The sequence below is a fragment of the Uloborus diversus genome, chromosome 3 (genome assembly GCF_026930045.1).
Source record: "Uloborus diversus isolate 005 chromosome 3, Udiv.v.3.1, whole genome shotgun sequence".
Lineage (NCBI taxonomy): Eukaryota > Metazoa > Arthropoda > Arachnida > Araneae > Uloboridae > Uloborus > Uloborus diversus.
In genome coordinates this window covers 160,896,223-160,920,343 of record NC_072733.1, presented here as the reverse complement: position 1 = coordinate 160,920,343, position 24,121 = coordinate 160,896,223, and the positions used below count along the sequence as shown (strand labels likewise).

Below are 24,121 nucleotides of genomic sequence, written 5' to 3'. Positions count from 1 at the left end.
TCCTGAGCATCAAGTGACCTCTTTGCCAAATTTGTCATACATTCACCTTAAACTAAATTAGTATAAGGAACATACAAACACATGCAGCCATTCTTCTGCATGGATGTATATAAAATTTTATTTATTTTTTTAAAAAATTATTTTGAATATCAAAAAATCAGATGTTTTTTTCATCCAATGAGTGTCATTAAATGAAATCTTAAAAAAGGGAGACAAACACTGTTTGAAATTTATTTTCCTAACTTCAATTTTCTTATGAATAAGGACATGAAAAATGTGTGTAAACCATGCCTCTCCACCTTTTCTGAGTCATGTTTTCTTTTTTTGTTCAATTATACTTACTGTTTTTGCTAGTAAATCAGTTTGTCCTCTTGCATTCATTTGTCATTAGAAACACCAACCATGATTCTGTCGGTTCAGTATTTAACTCTATTCATTTTCCCGGTTTTTAAAATTCATGTGATCTATAAAAGTTTTGAATTGATCATTTTCCTTTTAACACTTGATTTTAGAATATTAAACTCACAACACAATTTTGTAGTGCTTGAATTCCATTACAATGAAATTCCCGTTACAATGAACAAAAGTTGTGGTCCATTGAGCTTCTTTCTATCAGGATTTAACAGTATATTTCCTTAAGAAAACAAAGCCTAGAAAATCTCAAAAAGCACTACTGAGCTCATAATTAAAAAAAAAAAAAAAATGAGTGTATAGGGGAAGGAGCTATTGCTAACTAAACCATCTGTACTGAAATATTGTTGGATTGTTGACCCGTCTCGCCTCAAAAAGTTTACAATGTGACCATTGAGCAAATAAGGTTGGAGATCTCTGCCTTAAGAAGAGGACAAAGATTATAAGGGCAAAGGAGAAAGCATATAAGGGTTTAAGCTGGCTTCAACAGTTCTTGAGCATAAAAGCTAAAATTGAATGAAAAGTTTTAGAAAAATTCTAAAATGTTACAAATTTTCATATCTTTCAAAATGCCTCAGTGTTTCATTTCATGTTAAAAATATAAATCAAATTTCATTAATGACATCTTTAAAGAAATAAGTACAGAAGTTTTTTTTTTTTTTTTTTTTTTTTAACGTAAAATAATAAATCGTGGATTATGTTCACCATTAAAAAAAAGCGTGTTTTTTTTTTCCTTTTCTTTTAAATAGAAAATTGCAGTCAGTTCCTCTCTGACCTAGATAAAATGTACCACTATCTGTGAACTCAAAGAATTTCTTTCAAATTTCCTCTGAGAAAATGCAGTGCACTACCTGAATCCCGCTTCACTAATAGCAAAAATGCAAAGCTATATATGCAAGTAGACCTCCACTATGACTACAATATCATGATTAATAAATGTGCTAGTTTCATACAGCAGATGTTATTGCAACACAATAAACAAAATCAGTACACATTACAAAAATAAAATATCAAAACTCTCTGCAAATGTTTAAAATTTTCTGTGCACAAACAGCGTCTGCGTGTTTGTCTATTATTTGGGTTTGCCTCCTTGTAACATTGCAATTATTAGGGTGACATAATGCCGAATAAGACTAAGTAAAATTATTGAACTTAATTTTAGTAATTTAAATATCTTTCCTAAGGTTTTAAAAAGATTAAGTTGACCATCACCATGCTTGCTTCCTCTCTTGGATCAAGCATTGTTCCTTTTTTTTTTTAATTTATTCATTTTTTACCTGAGCAAAAATTAAAAAATGCTTTGCATTATTTTTACTATTGAGATAGTGTTTTCCCATTTTGCCAAAAATGCGACCGTAGCGGAAACCCTAAAGCATATGGATTTCAAACGGTAGACTAGGTAACAAGCGAAGAGGAAGCCCATAGCTACTCAGCTGTGCAGTTTAATGTTCATTGCAAATTTCTCACATGAGGAAAAGAGATAATATTAAGCTTATTTTATTGATGAGGAACACAAAACCCAAGAGTAGAGAAAATAATTATTAATGTTCCACAGGCAGGAAATAGGCTTCAGGATCTATAGTTAGATTGTGATCAAAAGTTAGTTCTTCATTTGGTTTTCACTCTTGCTGCTGATGCCCTACAGTTGAGGCCTCCCTCCCCCCTTTTTTTTGTACTTGTAAACTAACTTAGTAGGAAAAAGAATTGTTTAAATTGTGTGTGTTAATTAAAGAAGTAAACAAACCCTTATTGAGAAGTATTTTATTGTGAAATATAAAAAATTAAGTCATTTTTTCTTATGATGTTCGCCTTGTATTTGTAAATAACTTAAAATCCTCTCAACTGAATATATTTAAGAACATCAAGTTATTAAAGCCATAATTTTTTTGGAGCTACACACTTTCCTTCCCATTTTGATCTTTGCAACGACACTCGATCTTTTATTTTTCAAGTATATTCACTAGTTTTTTAGGCTCGCATGATGAACTACCTCCTTCAAAAAAAAAAAAAAAACTTTGTTTTTAAGTGAGGCTAATTCTTCTGAGGGGTTATAGTAGAACCAGTTGACAGCACAGGGCGGGTCAAATTTGTTAAAACACTTAAGAGTTTCAAGCATTGCTATCTGCTTTCAGTCGTTAAGCACCTATTGGGTAATGCATATCACTCTTATCGCTATGGGCAGAGCTAGAAAAATCTTTAAAATTTTACATGCCCTGCTGTGCATGTTTGTGTACAAAATATATGTCCAAATAAAATTTTATGCCCAGTTTTTTATATTGTATATAAAAACATTTGAATTTGTCAGAAGCATTAATCAGACAAAAAGTAATTTGACAGCTTTATATCTGAATCCAGAAATATTTTAATATAAATTATAAGAAAATTAGTTTAAATAAATGGAACATAATAAGCTGTTGTTAAAATTTACAAAATTTAAATTATATTACCATTATTATTGTTGACATGCATGTCAATCGACATGTCTTGTTCCTTTAAACAACCGGTGTTTGATTGCCCCTCATGGCTCAAAACTATCTGATTCCACATCATCAATTGCAATTATAATCAAACTGCTAATAGTCAATAAGGCAATCCCTGTCGCGATAAACAAAAACATTCTCTATACACTTGACTTAAGGCAGATTGCTTGCTGACTTAGCCAATGATTCCCAATGATTTTGTCCAAAAGTGTGAAATCAAATTGTTCATGATTTTAGCAGTACTGCTTGAGATAAATTTTGAGCTCTGGGTGCGATAATTTTTTAATAAAATACACAATAATATAGTTTTAGGAATACATATTTGATTAAAAAATGACATGCCCAGCTGGGCATGTAAGGGTAAAAGATTCATGACCGATTGGAATTTTTGCATGTGTGGGGCATGTCGGACAGTATAATTTTTGAGCTGTGCTAGAGGTAAAAGCATTTGTAAATGCTGTTTAACTATTTGCTTTTAAAACAGTAAGCATTGCTATAGAGAAGGAATGCAGGGCCAGGGTGGGGGGGGGGGGGATACTGTCACTCAATTTGCACATATGTCATATAATTCAATGTAACAAATATTGTGGCATGGAGTTCGAATCAAACTGTCAAATGGCAGTCTATTTAGGGTCGTTGTGGTTCATAAAGAATCTTTCTCAAAATTTGGTGCACTGATAAAATATAGTTCAAACATAAAATTCTTCAATAGCAAAATAATCTTTTGCAAAATTTTTAACAAAAAGGCAACCTTTCAAACCGTGGATAGTAAAGTAAGAAAAAAGTAAAAGGACCATATAACCTTCATGAAGCTCTAAAAAACATACATTGCAAAGTCTCTGAACTAATTTTTGAAATCTAAAAGTACATTAGTACTTCAATGTCCGTTTTTAGATAGCATAGTTAAAAATGAACATTCAAATCGTTTTCTTGCAAAGGAAATCTATTTATAGTAATTTTCATTAATAAAATATCGAAATTAAAGTTCATTATTTAACAAATGTATTTAACAAACCAATTTTCTTTTTCAGAATCAGTTAACCAGTATTCCAGAAGAAAATCAGGTAAGTTTTTTAATTTAAAAATTTCTAGTCAAAAGAATGATTGAATGATTATGTTTAGAGGGTTTTTCAAATAGACCGATTTTGTGTCATATTTCATGATGTTTTGAAATATGGCACAGAAATAGTCAACTATGGAGCACAAAGGTCCAATGAGTCCAGTATTCATGGAAGGAACGCAGATTTCAAGGGTACTGCAGTGCTCATTTTTGGGGGTGGCAGACACCCCCACTGCCAGTAAGCAAAAGTAAAATGGGAATGCAATTATAAGGGGGAAATCTATTTCTTAAGTAAAAATGTCCTCCAAACTACAGAGATCTGTAACAACGGAAAACTTCATTTTCCCTCTTGTTTTAATGGCATTAACACCGAAAATCTGCACCTTCCATAAAATTTACTCTCCTTTAATGCTACATTAAATTGTTTTTTTTTTAATACTCATTTATGTGCTATATTTGTATGTTATGTATTTTTTTCGCACATGCAAAACATTCAAAGGTAACTAGGTCACTTTTTTACTGAGATTAAATAATTGACATATTTAGCAAATATCCTTATTAACTTCACCTTCTAAATAGATTTTTTTTTTAAATAGAGAATGTCATGTTAGAGGTTTTTGCTCATGAACTTCAAATTTCGACAAGAAAGATGCCTGTTTGATTTGTGTAACTTGCCTTGTTGCTTCATTAACGTTGGTCATTGCATTAGTGCATTTGATTCGCTACAGCAGGGGTGAACGCTGGTTGGGTCGCAATCTCAGTAAAAGTTTACCTCTCACTTTACAGAGACAATCGAAGCAGCTTAACGTACTGCACTGTCTTGCAAGTCGAATTTTTCATCTAAGTTTCTGTCGCCTCTTTTAGAGTCGTGCTGAATATTGAAGATTGGTTAGCTGATTCATACTACATATTTTTAAGGTGCCATCCACATTTTTATTATTAGTAGCAGCATCGGCAGGCTTTTGACATCGGCAGGCTCTTTCTACAGGTTACATAAATAATAAGTTTTTCATTGATTTTTTTCTTTGGAAAGAATTATTGTGCACTTTTAGTAAGTTAAAGGCTTCGAGCGAATTCCTTAGGTTTATAAAAGCATTCTAACATTGCATTCTGGATAATCCAGCGGATTTTGCTGTACTGTAATACACCTTTTCAATTTCTCCTAAAGCCCAATTTTCTGGGTTTCAAAATTTATGTTTTCATCAAGTCTTTTCATTTTTACGCGTATTCGCAATAGCTGAACGTATGAACCTTAAAACCTCGAATACCAATTCATTCTCAGAAAAATACGCTCTATTTTTATTGTTTTCTTGATTCGTAAATCTACCTTTCATCATATGAAACAAAGTTTTTCTTACTCTTCTCGTAGATATACAGGAAGGTGATCAAATCTTCAGATGATACTTGCACAAATATTCTTTTTATGGACGGCAAAAATTGGGAAACTTCTGCATGGAAAATTTTTGCGGGATTGGAAATCCCGCGAGATCAATCCCGCTAAATATCGTGCGGGATTCTTCGAGATCGGAAACCCTAATATACACCCATGCGTAAGGCGAATATATTCGCTGCTGTGCGGATACATTCGTTGCGAGCACGCGCATCTCGCGACAATCATTCCGGTTCTCCTTCTTTACTTCTAATTTGTTTAAAATTAATATTGCTAATGTAAAACGTAGTTATCATAGCTAGATAATATAGATGGACGCAGATACATTCGCAGCTGTAAGAAAATATTTTCTGCTTTGCGGATATATTCATTGCGGACGTACGCATTTCGCCATAATCGCGAGTAATGTTCTAGTTTTCCACTTATCCCACTCTGCATTTAGTAATTTTTAAAAGAAGGAAAAAAATCCTTTTAAAAAAAAAAAACTAAAATGTTAATCCTCCCTTTTTTTTCCTATGCATCAAGTGGTGGCAACTGAGCAATTCTTTTCATGTGGCTTTGTATTTTCCTTTTTCTTCTTTTTTTTATGCTCATATCAAATTACAGAAGCACCTCTGTGGCTTAAAAACTAATCATATGGGGCCAGCAATTTTGCACTTGCCGTATTTTTGGAAGCTTGCGCCGAACCCGGCGGAAGCGCCACGCTTTCAGTTTAACAAACAATGTAAAAGATGAGTTTTTTTTTTTTTTTTTTTTGAATTTTATTTTTGAAGATATCTGGAACGCAATTTAAACAGATTAAATATTTCAGAAAAAAAAATTCTTAACTACTTACTGATAGTTAATTACGCTAAATCCCACAACCACGGACTTTGCTGAATTTCGGATCGCTGCCGAAAATTTTTACATTGCGCATGAAAAAAACTTTGAACAATCGCCTTTATGGATGTTTAAAAAAGTAATGAACTTACTTGGAAATCATTACAGAATAAACTCGCTTAAATTTCGCAACCTTAGTCCAAAAAATGATGCTTAAAGCAGGAGATCTGGACTTTACCGCAAAATAAGATTTCCGCAAGTTTTCCCGATCTTTACTCGAAAATTTGGACATTTTTCTGATTTTAGCTCAATCCTTTTAACTAAAAACTAAAGACATAAAACACATTTTTCATAATTTTATATTATCTTCCCGTTAATTAAAAAGGACTTGAATTACAGCAGAAGCTAGTGCGAAAAAGGCTGGACACACCGACTATAAATTCATCAATTTTTTGCATAGTTGATCGCTTGGGGAAAAAAAGCGTGTTTAATAATGCTACCGGAAATCCAAGAACAAAATTTTGTTATTTTTTATTCAAAACACATTTTGAACACATTTCCGATCATTTCGAAGAAAGTTCGAAACATTTTATTTTCCTTTTTTTCAAAATAGTTAATTTTCTCTAAAATGTTGTAAAATAAAAAAATGTTGTAATATGCGCCGCACCTGCTGTATCCGCCGCATCGGTAATTTATAAACTTTTTTTTCTCATAAGTGCCGCGGCGTTTTTTACCTCCGAAAATACGATATAGTTTTGGAATCCGTGTGGGCATTGGGCTATTAAGAGGCCAAAGGCAGATGGGGGACTTGCTCCTAGTGATTTCTCTCATCTTCATAAATAACACTTATGATACTAGATTTATTGCATTTGTTTTTGTCCGCTTCCTTTAACAGAGCATTTCCAAGAAGCAGTGAATTGCTAGTTTTTCCTTCATCTTCAGAAATTTGGGTATTCTCAGAAAATTATTGATTTCTTGACTTGACAGTTTAAGAAGAAAGGTTCCACCAATGAGGTATGATCTGTAGTGGGAACATAATTCCCAAAAATATGTGAGCTTACGAATGCAAGGATATCTATGCTAAAAGAAGCTTAGTCTTGAAGTTTAGCTTAGGTTTTTGCATCCATAGATTCACATAATTGGCATAAAAATTAGTTCCTTGTAACCTCAAAACATATACCTGGAGGTATTTATTTCTTATGATTAAAAATGTTTTTTTTTTTTCTTTTGGAACCGGACAATCCCCGCCCCTGTTCTTTTTTTTTTTTTACAGATACTTTATATTTATATATGACTCTGCCGCCTGAAGATAGCAGACGGAGAAAGCATTGGCCTGCACCGGGCTGTATTGCTGCTGCTGAAGAAGAAGTGTTATAGTTATACACATTGTTATTGATTTTTTCTGGAAAGTAATTAATTGAAACAATCAAGCACATGATATTTTAATTTTAGATTTGTATTTAAAATGCGGTGTTTTAAGTTGAATTTATATAGTGTCATGATCTTTAATGCCTACTAAAATATTTCAGTAGGATTTTTTGTGTTACTAGCAATATAGTTATCTTCGGTACTGCCAAGGAAAGGGGAGTCAACCCCTGAAAGGTTTTTGAAACTGAAGTCCTTAAAAAGCAATTTTAGACCATCGTTGACAGAAAGTCGAAAGGAATGGATGGAAAACTGTCACCTGGAATTTTATGAAATTTAAATTTTCGAAACGCAATTTCAGATTTTCTTTGGTGAGGTAATTGTAGGAAAGGGAGAAAGAATAGTTCATGGAATCCCCCCCTTTAATTTTGGGTGCTGAGGTATCGATAACCCAACTCTAGGTAATTATACGTGATGATGTTATGGAAAGGGAGGTTGTTATTCCGAATTCTCCCCCGGAAATTTTTCGGAATTGAAGTCAAATGCAAAAACGCAGTCGAGATCAACTTTCATGCCGTTGGAGAAAAGGACATTTCAACGACCTTTGAGGACATTAGTGGGAAAAATTGGAATTCAGCACTTTTCCTCCAGATTTTTTTTTTTTTTAATCAATGTAACTCCTAAAAGTGCAGTTGTAGATTACCTTTGATGACGTTAGAGAAAATTGTTCGTCACTCTCCTCCAGAAATCTTTAGAAACTTAATTTCCTACAATACAATTTCAGACGATCTTAGGTGATAGTCTGGGAAGGGGTTTAAAGACTCTTCTATTTTTCCTGAATTAAAAGTTTTAAAACCCAGTTTTAAGTTACCTTTAGTGACAAAAATGTAAAGCAGGGGTTCCCCCCTAAGATCAAAGGTAACCCCCCCCCCAAAAAAAAAATATCGCAAATATCCCTCCCCCAAGCAAGAACTCACCCAAAAGAGAAAAATACCCCTTAAAACGTCCCTCCTAAAAATTTAAATGACGCAGTCTGCGCCATGACAACCCCTCCCCCCCCCCCCAGATGGGCACTGTGTAAGGCTTACTAGCTGTAAGATTGCTAAGGTTACCAGTTGTAGTAATTGACAAAATGGAAAGATTAAGATATGCTGGAACGATACTTAGATCCCCAATGCCCTTCTAGTTACATGAAGAGAAAGTATTGTAACGGATCCGGTGCGACTTCCAACTTTCTTGAAAGGACGACACAGTTCTTGATAAAAACACAGGAGCTTTATTTACACTATGTACAGGAGAAATCGTTAACAACTGCTAAATTAATCATCAGCAATTAAGCAAATATCACTCAACACCGTAAACTCAACGGTTACACACGTATTTACTTCCAAATACGAAAACAGCACAGCGAAATGCCTCGCAATAAACAGAGCTAATACACTCTCAGTACAAATTCTCAATCGAAACTAAACTTTTTATCATGCACAACGCTTTTTATACACACCGAAAGAGAACTCTCAAGTATTCCACAAGATTCCAAATGCTTCTCGAAAATAGTAGACCGTTATTTTATTTCTTCTTTTTATTCATTCACGAATCTTATCAATGAAAAATAGGGGATCGTATACTTCATCCGAATATAAGGGGCTGTATATTCATTACGGGAAACTATTTACAGGTTACGTTACTACAATAATTACTATTTACAGAATTTGTAACATTGCCCCCTTCCTAAGGACTGCACGTCCCGGGCAGTACAATCCCCAGAAAAGGTGCCAAACTTTGCTCGCAAGTTCACAAATGCAAACGTTAAATAATAACCAATAATACACAGAACACACAATAATAACAAGAAATATTACTAAACATTAAAAGCAAAAAAAAATTATCTACAACTTTTATGTTATCAACCATGGTTGTTTACGTAATACTCATGAACTATGGCCATAGTATGGGGCTAACCGATCATAATGTACAACCCTAGGTTTTGCATTAGGTGATTTTTAGATCCTCACTACGACGTCATTCAGTCGGTTAAGGACTTTGTAGGGTCCATCCCAATGCGACTGCAATTTGGGTGAAAGACCTTTCCGTCGGATGGGATTCCATAACCAAACCTTGTCGCCTTCGTTGAATTCATGTCCAGTAGACCTTGTGTCGTATCGGGTCTTCATCTTCTCCGCCGCGATGTTGATTCGCTCTCGTGCGAAGTTATGAACGTCTTCCAACCGGGCCTGGAGATCCTGGATGTACTCCTCAGGCGATGAAGGCGCATCCGGAGGACGACCGAAGACGAGATCACAAGGTAGCCGAAGCTCTCGTCCGAAGAGCATCTGAGATGGGGCATATCCGGTAGTCTCGTGGACAGCAATGCGGTAGGCCAGCAGGAACAAAGGTAGCTTCTTGTCCCAATCCTGTTGATTTCTGGAGACCATAAGCGAGAGATTATTCAGGATTCTGCGGTTAAATCCGCACACCATGCCGTCCGATTGTGGGTGTAGTGGTGTTGTCCACTACACCCAGAGATGAAATTCCTCCCTTGATCGGAATGAATCTGCAAAGGTGTTACATATCTCGAGATCCAATGTTGGACTAGAGTCTCTGCTACGGTGGTAGCTTCTTGATCTGGAATGGGATATGCTTCGGGCCATTTGGTGAAATAGTCGATGGAAACAAGAATGTATTTGTTCCCATCAGCAGTTCTTGGTAGAGGACCCAGGATGTCGATCCCAATTCGTTCGAAAGGAGCTCCAACGTTGTACAGATGTAGCTTCCCTCTGCTTCTTTTCTTCGGTCCTTTACGAGCAGCACAGGCGTGACAAGAATGGCACCACTTCTCCACGTCATCCTTCGCCTTGCTCCAGAAGAACTTTATTGAGGGTTTTCAAGACACCAAAATGTCCTCCAGTCGCACTACTATGTATTTCTTTCAGAACATCTGAAATCCTTGATCGGGGAAGTAGTAACTGCCACCTATATGTTTTGCCGTCGTCAGATTCCCATTTTCGGTACAGCATGCCGTTCCGTAAATGGAGTGAGTTCCATAAAGCCCAGTATCTTTTTGTTGCAGGACTGAAGATGGAAACGTCCTGTCAGCTAGGTCGCCGACTGTCATTTTCCATGAACTTCAAAATTGGTTTTATGTCTGGGTCTTCGAGTTGATTTTTTCGAACTTGGTCGTCACTCCATGGATGAAGTTCTGATGATGTTGGAGTCACTGTCACCTGATAGGCAGTAGAGCTAGTCGTTCCATACTGTTTCTCGATTCGGGAACAATAATTGCAGTTCTCAGGACAGGGTCTCCTTGATAAAGCGTCTGCATTACCGTGAGACAACCCTTTTCGGTGCTTGATCTCCATGTCTCATTCCTGGAGTCGCTGTATCCACCTGGCTATCTGGCCTTCCGGATTTTTGAAGTTCAAAAGCCAAGTTAACGAGGCATGATCTGTCCAAAGCAGAAACTTTCGGTCGTAGATGTAATGATGGAAGTGTTCTACAGCTTTCACTATGGCCAGTAACTCCTTTCTGGTGACGCAGTAATTTCGCTCCGACTTTGATGAGCATTTGCTCCAGTAAGCGATGACATGTTCGTTGCCGTCTATTTCTTGGGATAAAACAGCTCCGATGCCCTCGTGGCTCGCATCAGTGTCGAGGATAAAGGACTTTCCAGGCTGAGGATATGAGAGAATAGGCGTTGATGTTAAAGCCTCTTTCAGTCGTAGAAATGCATCTTCGCATTCTTTGGACCATTCAAACTTCTGCTTGCTCTCCGTCAGCTTATGCAAAGGTCGTGCAATGTTGGAATAACCCTTCACAAAGTTCCTGTAGTACGTGCAGAGCCCCTGGAAACTTCGCAGCTGATGGATGTTTTCGGGACGACTCCAACTCTTGACCTTAGATACCTTTTCTGGATCGGATTGTACACCCTCAGAAGAGATGATGTGACCAAGGTAGTTCACTTCCCGGCGGAACAAATTACATTTGGACGGGCTTAACTTCAGATTGGCTTTCTTAAGCTTTTGCAGCACTTTTCTGAGATTAGCCAGATGTTCTTCGAAGCTGCGTCCCACGATGATGATATCGTCTAAATAGGCCAGACACGATTCGTAAGAGAGTCCTCTTAGCACTGTCTCCATAAGACGCTCGAACGTATCTGGTGCATTGCAGAGGCCGAAGGGCATCACTTTAAACTGCCATAAGCCTTGTCCAGTTGTAAACGCTGTCTTCTCTCGGTCATCAGGGTGTATCTCAACCTCCCAGTAGCCGCTCTTCAAGTCCAGGGTCGAAAAGCACTTGTGTCCGGAAATAGTGTCCAAGGTGTCGTCTATCCGTGGAAGAGGGTAACTGTCTTTCTTGGTGATTTCATTCAGCCGTTGGTAATCGACACAAAATCTGGTGGAGCCATCTTTCTTTCGGACCAAGACGATGGGAGAGGCCCAAGGACTGGATGACGGTTCGATTACATCATTCTCCTTCATCTCTTTCACAGCGTTCGTACGCTCCGGGAATTGTCAGGGAAAATGACGTTGTCAAAAATGTCGGAAAAATCAGGGAGTTTTCAAATTTTGTCCTCCAAAAATTTTTTTTTCCATTTTTTTCGCAAGGAATTAAGTACCATGAGATCTAGTCTTCGTTTTTATTGTGATTTCACGAAAAAAATTGTAAATTTTTATCTAAACCGACGTTGGCACTAAAAAAGTGCAATCGAAAAATGAACGTTTTTTTTCACAACGAAAAATGCGCCAAAAGAGCGAAGATTTTCTTACATGGAGTCAGTGAGGGGAACGCATTTCTTTCTACTGCCTAAAGTTTTAGATGGGTTGCCACAACAATCTGTTCGTTTAAGGGTTCGTACGCTCCGGGAAAACCTAGAATTATCAGGGAAAATAACATAGTCAAAAATGTCAGGGAATTTTCCAAATGTGTCCGCAAAATTTTTCTTTTCCCAATTTTTTCCCAGGGAATTTTGTTTTATGAGATCTCATCTTCATTTTTATCGATGTATTTTTAAAAAATTGTAACAATTTTAAAGCAATGAAAAAAGTGGCGACCCAAAAAATCTTCAGCAGCCGCCATTTATGGCTCTCAGTAGTTCCCAAGGGAAAAAAAATCAGGTGAACAGGAATTATGCACAGACTCAACAGGAGAGAAGACAATTTACTGCTTCGGAAGCACAACCTGTAGATGGGAGGGTCGATCGGGGAAAATCGTTTTTTTTTTATTGGAAAATCATTTCAGCTACGTGTGAAACGTAGTCGCCATCTTTGGTCATTCACAAGATGGAAGTAGATACGATCCTAAAATGCCCAAGTTTCTAAAAACAAAGCAGAACTGGATGTTTTCTTTAATTGTAAACTGATGAAAATAGCAAAACATGGTCTGCAAATTGTTTTTCCATTATTATTATTTAAAACAATTTTCTTGAGAAATGAAAAATTTTGGTCTTTAAAACAGAAGGATAAGATTATATCCTCACTGCCTTGGACGCAAATGTGATAAAAACTTTTCAGTGAATTGTAGTTTCATGAAGATTTATTATTTTCTAATTGTCTTCATGCGACAAATTAAAAAAGTTATTTATTATTTTTGGGCATAGCAACCATATTTGGTCATTCCCAAGATGGAAGTACACAAGACTTTTTAAGTGCCTAAGTTCCCGAAAACGGCATTGGATGTTAATTGCAATGCAAACTATTGAAAACAACACAAATTGTGCCTTTTTTTCCGGATAATTTTTAATTATTTTCTGGAAAAATGCAAAATTAAATCTTCATAACATTTTTTGTTTTAATTGATTTAGACTCTTATGTACTAAATACTGACTATTTTGCTTTTATTATAGTTTTTTAAGGATTATTAATTATTCATTACTACTTTTATACTACAAATCCAAAAATCTACTTATTATTTTAAATTTTTCACTTTGTCGCCATATTTGATCGTTTGCACAATGGAAGTAGATTTAAACTTCCAGAAACAGAATTGGATGTTTATATCAATGTGAACTATTGAAAATAACATTAAAATGTGTAAAAAATTATGAATTTTTGAAAATTAACTGTTACTTTCTGGAAAAGAAAATTTGAAATTTTAATGTAAGCATCCTTTAATATGTGGGGAAAAAAAAAGAAAAAAAGATTATTGGCATTGGCCTATGATTGGCGGATGTTGATTTTTGTTACCATGCATTACATGGTATGCCGATCGATGCAACAAGTTAATCATATTTATACTGAAATTTAGCTTTGCATTTTGCTCAATATGTTTTGAGTAACCTACTAATAAGAAAATAAAAAGAAGTATTGTAAACCAAAAGCGGATGCTAAAAGGTTGCTGCAGGACTACAGCAAAACGCTATAATATTACGCTTGACATCAATTCTTGATCGATTTCTTTGATTTACACCTTATTTCAAAGCTTATAGTGCTGGCTGCTGACGAAAAATAGACCCACGATCTAAAAATTGTTTTTTCTGTGAAAAAAACCTGTTTTAAAGAACCAGAATGAGGTTTTCGGTTAAATTTATAACTTTAACTTTCACAGTGACCGACAGAGCTGAATAGCTTGATCGGCAGAGCGTTTGACTGGTAACCAGGAGAATGCGTGTTCGGGCCCACGTCCGGACAAACTGCATCAAAAAATTAAAGAAATATCGCGCATTACATGAAAACTTGATAACAATGAATAACGATCATGAGAGAATAGATGAGGTGGAAACGCTCCGTGGTGTTATGAAAACTTGATTCAACATGGAGCTGAATTGATTCTTAATTGCAAGGCTTTTTTTTTTTTTTAAGCTTTGGCTCCGGTAAGAAAATTAACACATTATGTAAACGAAAATATAAGTATCAGGTTTATAAGATTTCAGACTACAATGGAATTTTTTTTTGTTCAGAAAAAAAATTAATAAATCTTATATTGTGAAATATAGATTCTTCTATTGAGTTTTTGACTCTTTGTACAAATAAAAAAATTACTATCTCAATTTGAAAAGTAAAGTATATATTTTTTTTCTTCTTTTTGAATAAATAAATAAATAAATAAATAGCTTATCACATTTTTACTACATTCGAAAATCTACGCTTAAAAAAGAACTTAGTTCAAATTATTTCGTATTTTAACCGTGCTGTAAAATGATAAACACGTGCTGTCATCTAAGCTATAACGATTCAAGCAGCCTGCTATAACAAATTGCAAAAATTTTCAAAAATAAAAACACTTCTCTTCAATATCTTACCTTATATACTACTTCTGTGTATTATTTTTCTGTCAGTATGCGAGATCTTTTTTATCTCTTGAAGAAATTCTCCTCTCATTTTAAAACTTATCAGGTCGGCTAATGACGAAAAATAGATTTACGGTCTAAAAATCAAGTTTTCGGAAACGCCCCTTGCTGCTGCAAAATCTTGATGCAGTCTGTAGTTCTTATGCAGATTTTTTTAAAGCAAAGTTCTAATACAATTTTCCAATTTTTGGCGTTACTTTCGGGAAGAAAAAAAAAAATTAACCTGTGCTTTTTTTTCTTTAATAAAGCTTAAAAGCACCGCACTTAGTAGTTCGGTTAAACTGATAAGTTTTTTTCGGTAGAGCGTTCGGCTATAAACTATTTGAACTTCGGGCAAGCTCGGGCTGTCCGGCATGATAGCAAACTTATATTAATATCACTCATTACATGTACTCATAACATACAACATACTCCTAACATACAACAGATAACACACATAATAAAATTAATGCATTGGGAGTGCTACTTGGTGTTTCGACTCCTCTATGCTGGCTAAAGTTATCATTCAGATAAGTTGATTGTTAATCGAAGGGTGTTCTTCCTTTTTTTGCAAAAAAAGCTTTGACTCCGTCCAGACCACTAAGCATAATGTAAGCAAAAAAAGTGTTAGAATTACCTCAAGGGAATCCTTTTTGTGCAGAAAAATATTTTCATTGTGTGCTGAAATGTAGATTTTTCTAATAGCAGTGTTCGACCTTTTGTATAAATGAAAAAATGCTACGCCAAATTAACACTGGGAGTTTCACCCAGTAAACCTTTAATTAATTATTCGAATACGATGTAAAACATTAAAATTATTGTGAACTTCATTGGTAAGAAATCATTTTCTACTCCTCTGCTTTCGGCTGGAAAAAATAAAAAACATTTTGTCTAAGTTCGAAAAATTACACTTAAAAAACGGACTCAGTTCAACTGGTTTTAGTTTTGAAGTTTTAAGTGTTCGATTAAAAGAAAAACGTGTGCGGTCATTTAAACCGTAACGGTTAAAGCAGCCTGCTATGGGAAATAGTTCAATATTCAAAAATAAAAACACTCATTTTCAATCGCTTCGTCAGATCTTCCTCATTCTTTAATCAAATTCCATGTTTTACGAATAATTTTAAATCGTATCATGCTGGCTAATGACAAAACATAGACGCATGATTTTTTTTTTTTTTTTTGCTGTTTTTTATTACGCATTTCTTCAATGAATAGCATTCGAAAAGGAAGGCGCAATTGCTAGGTTTGTTGGAGTGTCGTGCTGTTAATCAGAATGGCGCCAGTTCGAATCCGTGCCAATAAATATCTTTTTAATGTTTCATTTTTTTTCCGACAGATGCTCACATGGGTAGGACTGTATTTGCCACAACCTGTTTTTTCACATGCAAAATTACTGCTTTTTCACTAGTTACTCAGCCATACTTTTAATGATATTAATGTTTGCATTGAAAATACGTACAACCAAAAGGTGAACGATGATCAAATTATCACAGAGTTGTATTTAAGAAGATTTTGTTACTGATTCTTCAAATTACATGCCTTCTCTTGTGCGCTTACTTTTTTCCGTTTGCTTTTTTCGGTTCTTCTTCATAATGTTCTTTCTTTGAAATTTTTAAAGAGCGAAATGCCTTCTGAAACGATTCGATGCAAAGTGCGGAGTTCCACACGGGTCAACTAGTTTCTTTTATTTGGTAAATTTTGCTGACGATTTGGCGAATTTGAGACAGTATTGCAACATTGATTCTTTTTAAATTTTTATTATTTTTTTATGCCTAAAGCTCTTTTCCATTAGATGTTATGTGTGCATGATCGTATTAATTGGAATTTCATTTGGCAAATTGAAAATTTCCCCGCTCCTAAAAATTTTAGTTTGAGGTGCTCCTGCACACTTGTGCAATCTGTTCATGAGGATATGCGACAGAGAAAAAGAGAGAGTATCGAGGAAAAAGCGAACTCATCAATGCAATCATAATCAAGAGTGCGTGGGAAAATATCAAAAAAAAAAAAAAAAAGAAAGAAACTTTATCTCGACGTGCTGCAACGATGACTGATTGAGTGATAACAATCATTGGAAGATTGAAAAAAATGAATTAGTGCGATATTGACTATATAGTTTTATTCACAACACCTCGACTTTATATTTATATCCAGGATGATGTGCCATCAAATTTCCAAGTTGTCATTTAATGCTTTGGTAAAAGTTTACATAATGTTCCTAACCTATGTTAATGTAATTTTAACTTTCATTTCATAGAAATGGCAATATGAAATTTTTCCTGTATAAGTATGTTTCAGACTTTTTTTGATATTTTAGTATTCGACCTTACCCTTTTCCCTGATACTCATACAGGTACAATAAAACCTCGACGCATTCTTAAGAAACCTGCTAAAAATATTTCCTTGGTAACTTTTGTTTTATTTATTTTCTTTGAAATATCCCCTTTATCTATTATTATTTACACTGCTCGACATTGAAAATGTAACACCAAGAAGGAGTAGTCAGAAAGTGATGAAATTTGGAAAAAAGACAGAGACAGTAAGGATTAATAAATGATCTTAATTTCAAAACAATAGGCAGAATACAGAGCGAGAACGGCGTCGGCTCAATAGGATTTAGGACCACCGTGGACAGCGATACACGAAGAAACACGTCTAGGCATAGAGTCAATAAGTGCGGATGGTGTCCAGAGGAATGGCTCTCCATTCCCTTTCAACCATTTGCCACAGTTCGTCTTCGGAGCGAGACAGGGACAGAGTCTGCAAACGGCGTCCAATCACATCCCACACATGTTCCATTGGTGACAGATCAGGAGAGTGGTGGCCAGGGAAGCATCTGTGTGCCTTGGAGAGCATGTTGAAAGATGCGAGCACTGTGTGGTTGGGCGTTATCCTGCTGAAAAATTGCATTAGGTAGCCCTTGAAGGTAAGGGATTGCCACCGGCTGCTGCACATTATCCAAGTATCGTTGGGCCGTCTTAGTGCCCTGAATACGAACTAGAGGTGATATGGAATTGTACGCAATTGCGCCCCAAGCAGTTAGGGCGGTGGTTGTTGTGCGGTGGGACGTTCCACAGTTACTGCCTGATTAAATCTGTCTCCACGTCGACGCCACACACGTATGCGGCGACTATCACTGGATAAACAGAAGCGGGATTCATCTGAGAACACGACATTTCGCCATTCTGTCATCCACGTCGCTCTAGTCTGGCACCATACTAAACGTTGCTGTCTATGTTGTGGGGTCAATGGCAGTCTTCTTAGCGGGCGCCGTGATTGCAGACCACATGCGACCAAACGACGGGAAATAGTTTTGGTTGACACGGGAACATTCAGAGTATCTTGCACCTGCTACAGAATCGAGGAACAAGTGACTTGTGGATTTGCTACAGCTTGTCGGTGGATGCGTCGATCCACCCGTTCTGACGTCACTCTGGTCGAGGCCTTCGAGATAGGAAGGCCATCCAACTAGCAAATGACGTCATCGTTCGTCGATCCACAATGATATTGGGAAGTGAGCACTCCGATTAGTATTTTGGTTTAATTAAACTATTTGGTTTATTTATTATTGTCTTCTATTATTTTAGTCGCATTAAAAGTTCTACTTTTTCATTTGAAAACATAAAAAGAAACCGATAATCATACATTAAAAAATACACTGAGCTTAATTCATAGTATTTTACATAAAAACATTTATAAGTCTTACAAGGTATTCAAATAACTAAACACGATTTTATTTTACAATCATGTTAAAATGAAGTGATAAATAAACACAGTTTTATTTTTCATTCGAATTTTTTTTTTTTAACTAATCGCATTTTAACTACTTGTATATTGTATTGAAACATTAACTCTTAAGAAGTATTCAAATAAAAAAAACGAACTTTCATTTTACAATTACATCAAAACAAAAAATAATTTTACTATTGTATTTGAATAAGAATTAACTGAAATTTTAAAAAATAAATAAACATTTTTACTTAAGTAAATGGGAAATATGACTGCAGTATGTTTCAAAGACATAACATCAAATTAAAGTACATAATACCAGATTATTAATGTTAACTTAGCTGAGCAAATTTATGCTTTTAAAAAGACATGAATGCTTGGGTGCCATCCCCCAAAGTAAACGCTGCCCTACCCCCTTCAATTATGAAAACTTCAAGAAAAATACCCCAAAAACATCTCCCCCATCTCCCTTAAAATTTCAAGGTCACAGTTATTTAACTATAGCCGTTGAAAAGCTATCATTACAATGAGACTATGATTCCTACTCCCCCCCCCCGTACGGTGGCCACTCTCGAAAAATTACACAGGAATTCAACTTGAAAAACATTAATTAAAATAAAGAATGAATTATACAACATCATGAATACTGTATGTTGTACATCAAAAAAATGTATTCAATATCTAAGCAGCCCTTTTTTTTTTTTGGAATTTGGCTACTTTTCCATTTTTAGCTTTTTCTGCTACTAATGATTCTTGTGTGTGGGGGGGGGGCTTCAATAGTTCATCATTTTAGGCTTTTGAAAAATTATTTTAAAAAGCATTAATTGATGACAAAGTAACCTTTTTCAAAAAACTTTTCATAGAATGACCATTTTAGCAACTTTTTTCAATACTTAAAACCTCATATATGTTAAATTTAGATCAACATTTTGCTGAGTATGCTCTTTTAGGAATTCAGTGTGACAGTTTTGTGACAGGGGGAAGGGAGGGGATAACGAGAAGTGTGACATTACGCGTTGTTTATAACAATATGCTCATTGTTGAACAGCGTTACATGTAACAAGGAGGGGGGGGGATTTGTTCAAAATTTTGCAGCATACTTTATGGACAGCCCCTTAATTCAATTTATGTTACAGTTTCAGAGTTCCTGAAAGCTTATTAGGGCAGTTCTCAAAAGGTGGGAGCAAACACAGACCTCAACTTTGAAGCTTCAACACCAAATAACTTTCATTTTAATTAACTCAAAAATTTTTTGAGTTAAATTATAATACTGTATAGAGACAAGAATTGACATAAATTATGGAAAAATTGCTCTTCAAATGCCCTTAAAAAATATTTTCTTTGCTAAAAGGCACAATTTTGGACATACCAAAACGTTAACTGAGCAAATGTACCATTAAAAATTTTTTTTTAAATTATTTCCATACGTTTCCAAAAAAAAAAAAAAAAAAAAAAAAAAAATTAAAGGTATGAATCTTACACTGAATAATTTTTTGTTAATATTTTACACAAATAACAAAAGTAAAGACAGATTATTTACTTTGTAAACGATTTTAGAAAAAAGTAAGTTTGAAATTTGATGTATGTCCAAAAGTTACGATCCTTACAATGCTATTATTTGAGAACTAAGTATATGATGTTTTCGTTTTAAAGATATGTATCGATCCTGAGAATCAATTTTTAATTGTTTAAAAGTGTTTTCATAAGCTTTTATGCAGTATCTTAGAAGAAAAATAATTTTTCTTAAACATACATTTGAGATGTCCAAACGGCGTTACGATCTTGACGCCGATAATTCTGTCCGTTTATTCATAATTTTTGATCATCCACTGTCTTCTAACCTCAATAAAAAAGGTTATTATAATGTTATCTTCTGTAATCCATTGGTATTTTGCATAATTAATACGTTACACATTGAACAATACATAAATTACAGTAGAAACATGGCTGGTTATGATCGAACAAAAGCCATTTTGCGCTAAAATCGCCAAGCAAACTCCGTTGGCGACAACACAGTGTACTATAAGCTAAAGGTTACCAGAAGGGAATTCCAGTTTGAAAAATGTAGTTTTTCGTCAGCTGCACCAGTTTTGGCGACTTTATCACCTGCGCTAGCAATTTTTTTCCCCCGCTTTTATTATTTTAGAATTTTTTTTCTCTTTCTTTTCGAAACATAATTTAACGATCTCCAAATAGAAATACGAATTTCTTTTTTCAATAACTATTTTTAGACATCGTTTTAATTTTTATGACATTTAAAAAAATATTCAATTATAAAACTGATGTCACTTTTTACACTTGTATTATTTTTAATTTGAAGCTTTTTTTTTACCTTTCATCAACTTTTTCAAAATCATTCCAAAACTTTATTATATGTAAAGAGCAGTATGTATAGCCATTCAGGTACTTGATTAATGTCCTCTTTATTATTAAATTGCAAAATTCGAAAAGTAGTAAATAAAATTTTCATTGGAAAAGTTAAAAATCAGATTAACAATTGTCAAAAATGGTGAAACTTACATAAAGATTATGTCCAAAATCCGTTACCTACAGGACAACAATGTCCAAAATCTGTTACCTACAGACTGCTGATTTAATTTGCTAATTAACAACTTTTACAAATACCTGCTGTCTTTTCATGTTCATATATTGTGTTCTAGGTATGCATACTATAGAATAAAAGCAAAATTGATGTCAAATTTAAAAATTTTTGAAATTGCTCAAAGTTAACTTTTTGTTCCCACCTTTTGAGAACTGCCCATTAACAGAAAACCCAAGAAGTACAAAAAATATGTAGTTCAAGACATTTTGCCCTTTTTAGGCATAAACAAGCATAGAGCATTTGGCAAAAACACGTTGCGTATCCACTGCTCAAAAGTAATCTTTCTTAAGCCCTGAAATTATGAATACCTTTAACTCAACCACAATTTGTGCATAAATACTATCATAAAACTTAAAGACAACAGTGGAAAAAAACATATATTTTTTTTTAAATTTACGCACAGAACCAGCTTGTTTGAATAACATTGAAGGGGCGTAGTTGGGGGGAAATGTTTGAGTATCGAACCCGCGACCTCCGGCGTTCAAAGCTAATCTTCTACCTCAGAACTACGGAAGCCCATCAAGGAATGTTTTTTGATCAAAATAACACATGCTAGCGTATGAAACAATTTAATCGAAACCGAAAATATAAGATTAGTTCAGTTAAAAGCCTGTTTCAATAAACTTGTTAACATACATATTAACTGAATATCAACACCAAGTTACGTTGCTTCTGATAGCAACAAGTATATTTGCAGAAAATTTTGACATATGTATATTGTCATCTTGGAAAATCCATTTCGAATAAATGCGTGTACAAGGTTGAAAAAATAAAGAAATAAAAAGTTGCAAGTTAACCATTTCAAATTTTAAAGCAGTACGCTGAAATTACAAATTACAGACAAAGATATCAGAAAGGAAACTGACAATTGTTTGTGTAATGGAGGAAAAGTTAAGTAACCTTAACTGCATGAAATGTAAATTTGTTTATCTGAGAAAAGTACTTACCTCCGAACTTTAAAATTTATTCCAGGAGGAGCCCAACTTTTTTCTTCGCATGCAGGTTGTTCGGAAGCGGAAATCGCTGACTCACTTTCACTCAACAGACAAGACTTGTATTATATATATATTTTTTTAATTGCCTCTACATTCCGGTACGTGGAAAGGATGAGATAAATCCAACAGTATTGTATTCAAAAATGTGCATCCGAAGTTACATATTTCCTATTTCATCTATTTCAGCCAGAGCAAGCAGCACCACTGTTTACTGGTAAAATGCACTGCTTTCAAAGTTTCGCGCCAAGTTCATAGATCGACGGCTGGTGGCGTAACGAAGCGGGGGGGGGGGGGAAGGAGTTGTCTGGCCTGTTATCACGTGGGTCTCGCTCTGGCTGCCCCTGCACCCCCTCAATCTTGCCACATTTCGTTGTTCCAACCATTTTCGGCACAGCCAATGCACCGTGCTCGCATCCATGTGCGTATCAGCTGCGATTTGACGTACGGACCAACCTCTCCTTCTCAGTCCAATCACCATACCCCTCGTAAAATCGTCTATCTGCTGGAAGTGCCTTCGTTGACGGTGGCCTCGCATTCTCTCGTGTTACACGTATCCCCAAGACAAAAACAAAATTTCTTCGATAATTCTCCAGTCAAAAATAGCGACACGAATATTGCCCATTCTGCAAGTTCCTTTCCTTATATCTTACTTCACGTGCGTCGGAGAGCTGATCATTTCACATTATTTACATAACTCAGTGATGTACGTCTACTCTAAAATTTGCATAAATTTCTGAACACTCATTCTTGGTGTTGCATTTTCAATGTCGAGCAGTGTAATTGTATCGAGAGACGATATGCTAATCTGAAAAAAGTATCGTTGTCTTGATATGTTTTTCACAATGAAAATGAATTCAAATTAAACTTAAATGGTATTGCTAAAGTTTTTTTCAGTAATGATGAGTGAAGAATATTCACTCCTACAATGAGTGCAGAAGTTTAATCTCAATATTATTTTTGTAAATATTATTGAAATGTGTAATAGTATTAAAATTAAATGCACTAATTAACTGGTTTTGATTTATTACTACAACGCAAAGTTTTTTATGAAAGCATTTCCAAGCGTTTCCACTCACTTAGAGCATTCTTAAAAGTCAAATAAGAAGGTAGGCTGCCGTGCTATATAAGCGCAAAAGTCGTTTCTGTACACTCTCAGAAATGGACTTTCAAATTTGACGAAATTTTCTTCGTTTTTGACGAAACCACTTCCAGGGATATGCTCCGAGCGAACATTTCGTCAAATTGAAGAAACTGCTTTTGTTAGTGGTTTGAGGATGCGAATTTCGTCAAATGTAACGAAATATTTCTTCATTCTAGTTTCGTCAAATTAACAATCATTTTCGTAGTTTTGAGAGCATTAGTTTCTTTAAATTAATTTCGTCATATATGAAGACGTTAATTTCGTTAATTTTTAAGAAAATTTATTTCCTTTTTTTTTCCTTTGAGAACATTAGTTTTTTTTTTTTTTTGAGAATACAGTCGAACCTCGTTAATTCGAACACGCTTAAAACAAATAACTGCTGAAATGAACTTTTTTGCAATCCTTGTCTTATTGTTTATTGTTTTTTGGATAAATCACGTTTTATAATAATCAATTTTAATGGTCCCTTTAAGTTCGTTATAACGAGGATTTATAAGATTTGTGTGCGTGTGATCAAATCCTAACTTCAGAATCTTAGCACCGTAGTTTCCCACTTTATTGCATATACTTACTTTCACAGGCCCGTCATTTACGGGGTCAGGGGGTCAATTGCCCCCCCCCCCCTCCCGTCTTGATTTTTGAACATTCATGTTTTTACACATGACTGGCCGTTGTTTTAGTTGGTTTTCTGTAAAATTTTTATTGAGTACAGACTCTTTGTCATATTTGGGAAAAATTTGAAACAACGGGCCTACGGCCCCCCCCCCCCTCCATCAAAAAAAAGAGAAGCAATTATTAACAAAAGAGGTACAAAAAATATGTCAAAATATTTTTATTCATGTAAAAATGCAAACAAACAACTTCTTAA

At 34.9% G+C, this 24,121-nt stretch overlaps 1 protein-coding gene across 1 annotated transcript in view; it reads left to right on the top strand.

Annotated features, from left to right (window-relative positions):
* LOC129218301 (cAMP-dependent protein kinase type II regulatory subunit-like) overlaps positions 1-24,121 on the top strand; it is a 107,398-nt gene that overhangs the window by 10,569 nt on the left and 72,708 nt on the right. The window contains exon 2 of the mRNA XM_054852539.1: positions 3,923-3,955. Coding sequence (XP_054708514.1) covers positions 3,923-3,955 — 33 coding nt within the window. The remainder of the gene's footprint in view (positions 1-3,922; positions 3,956-24,121) is intronic.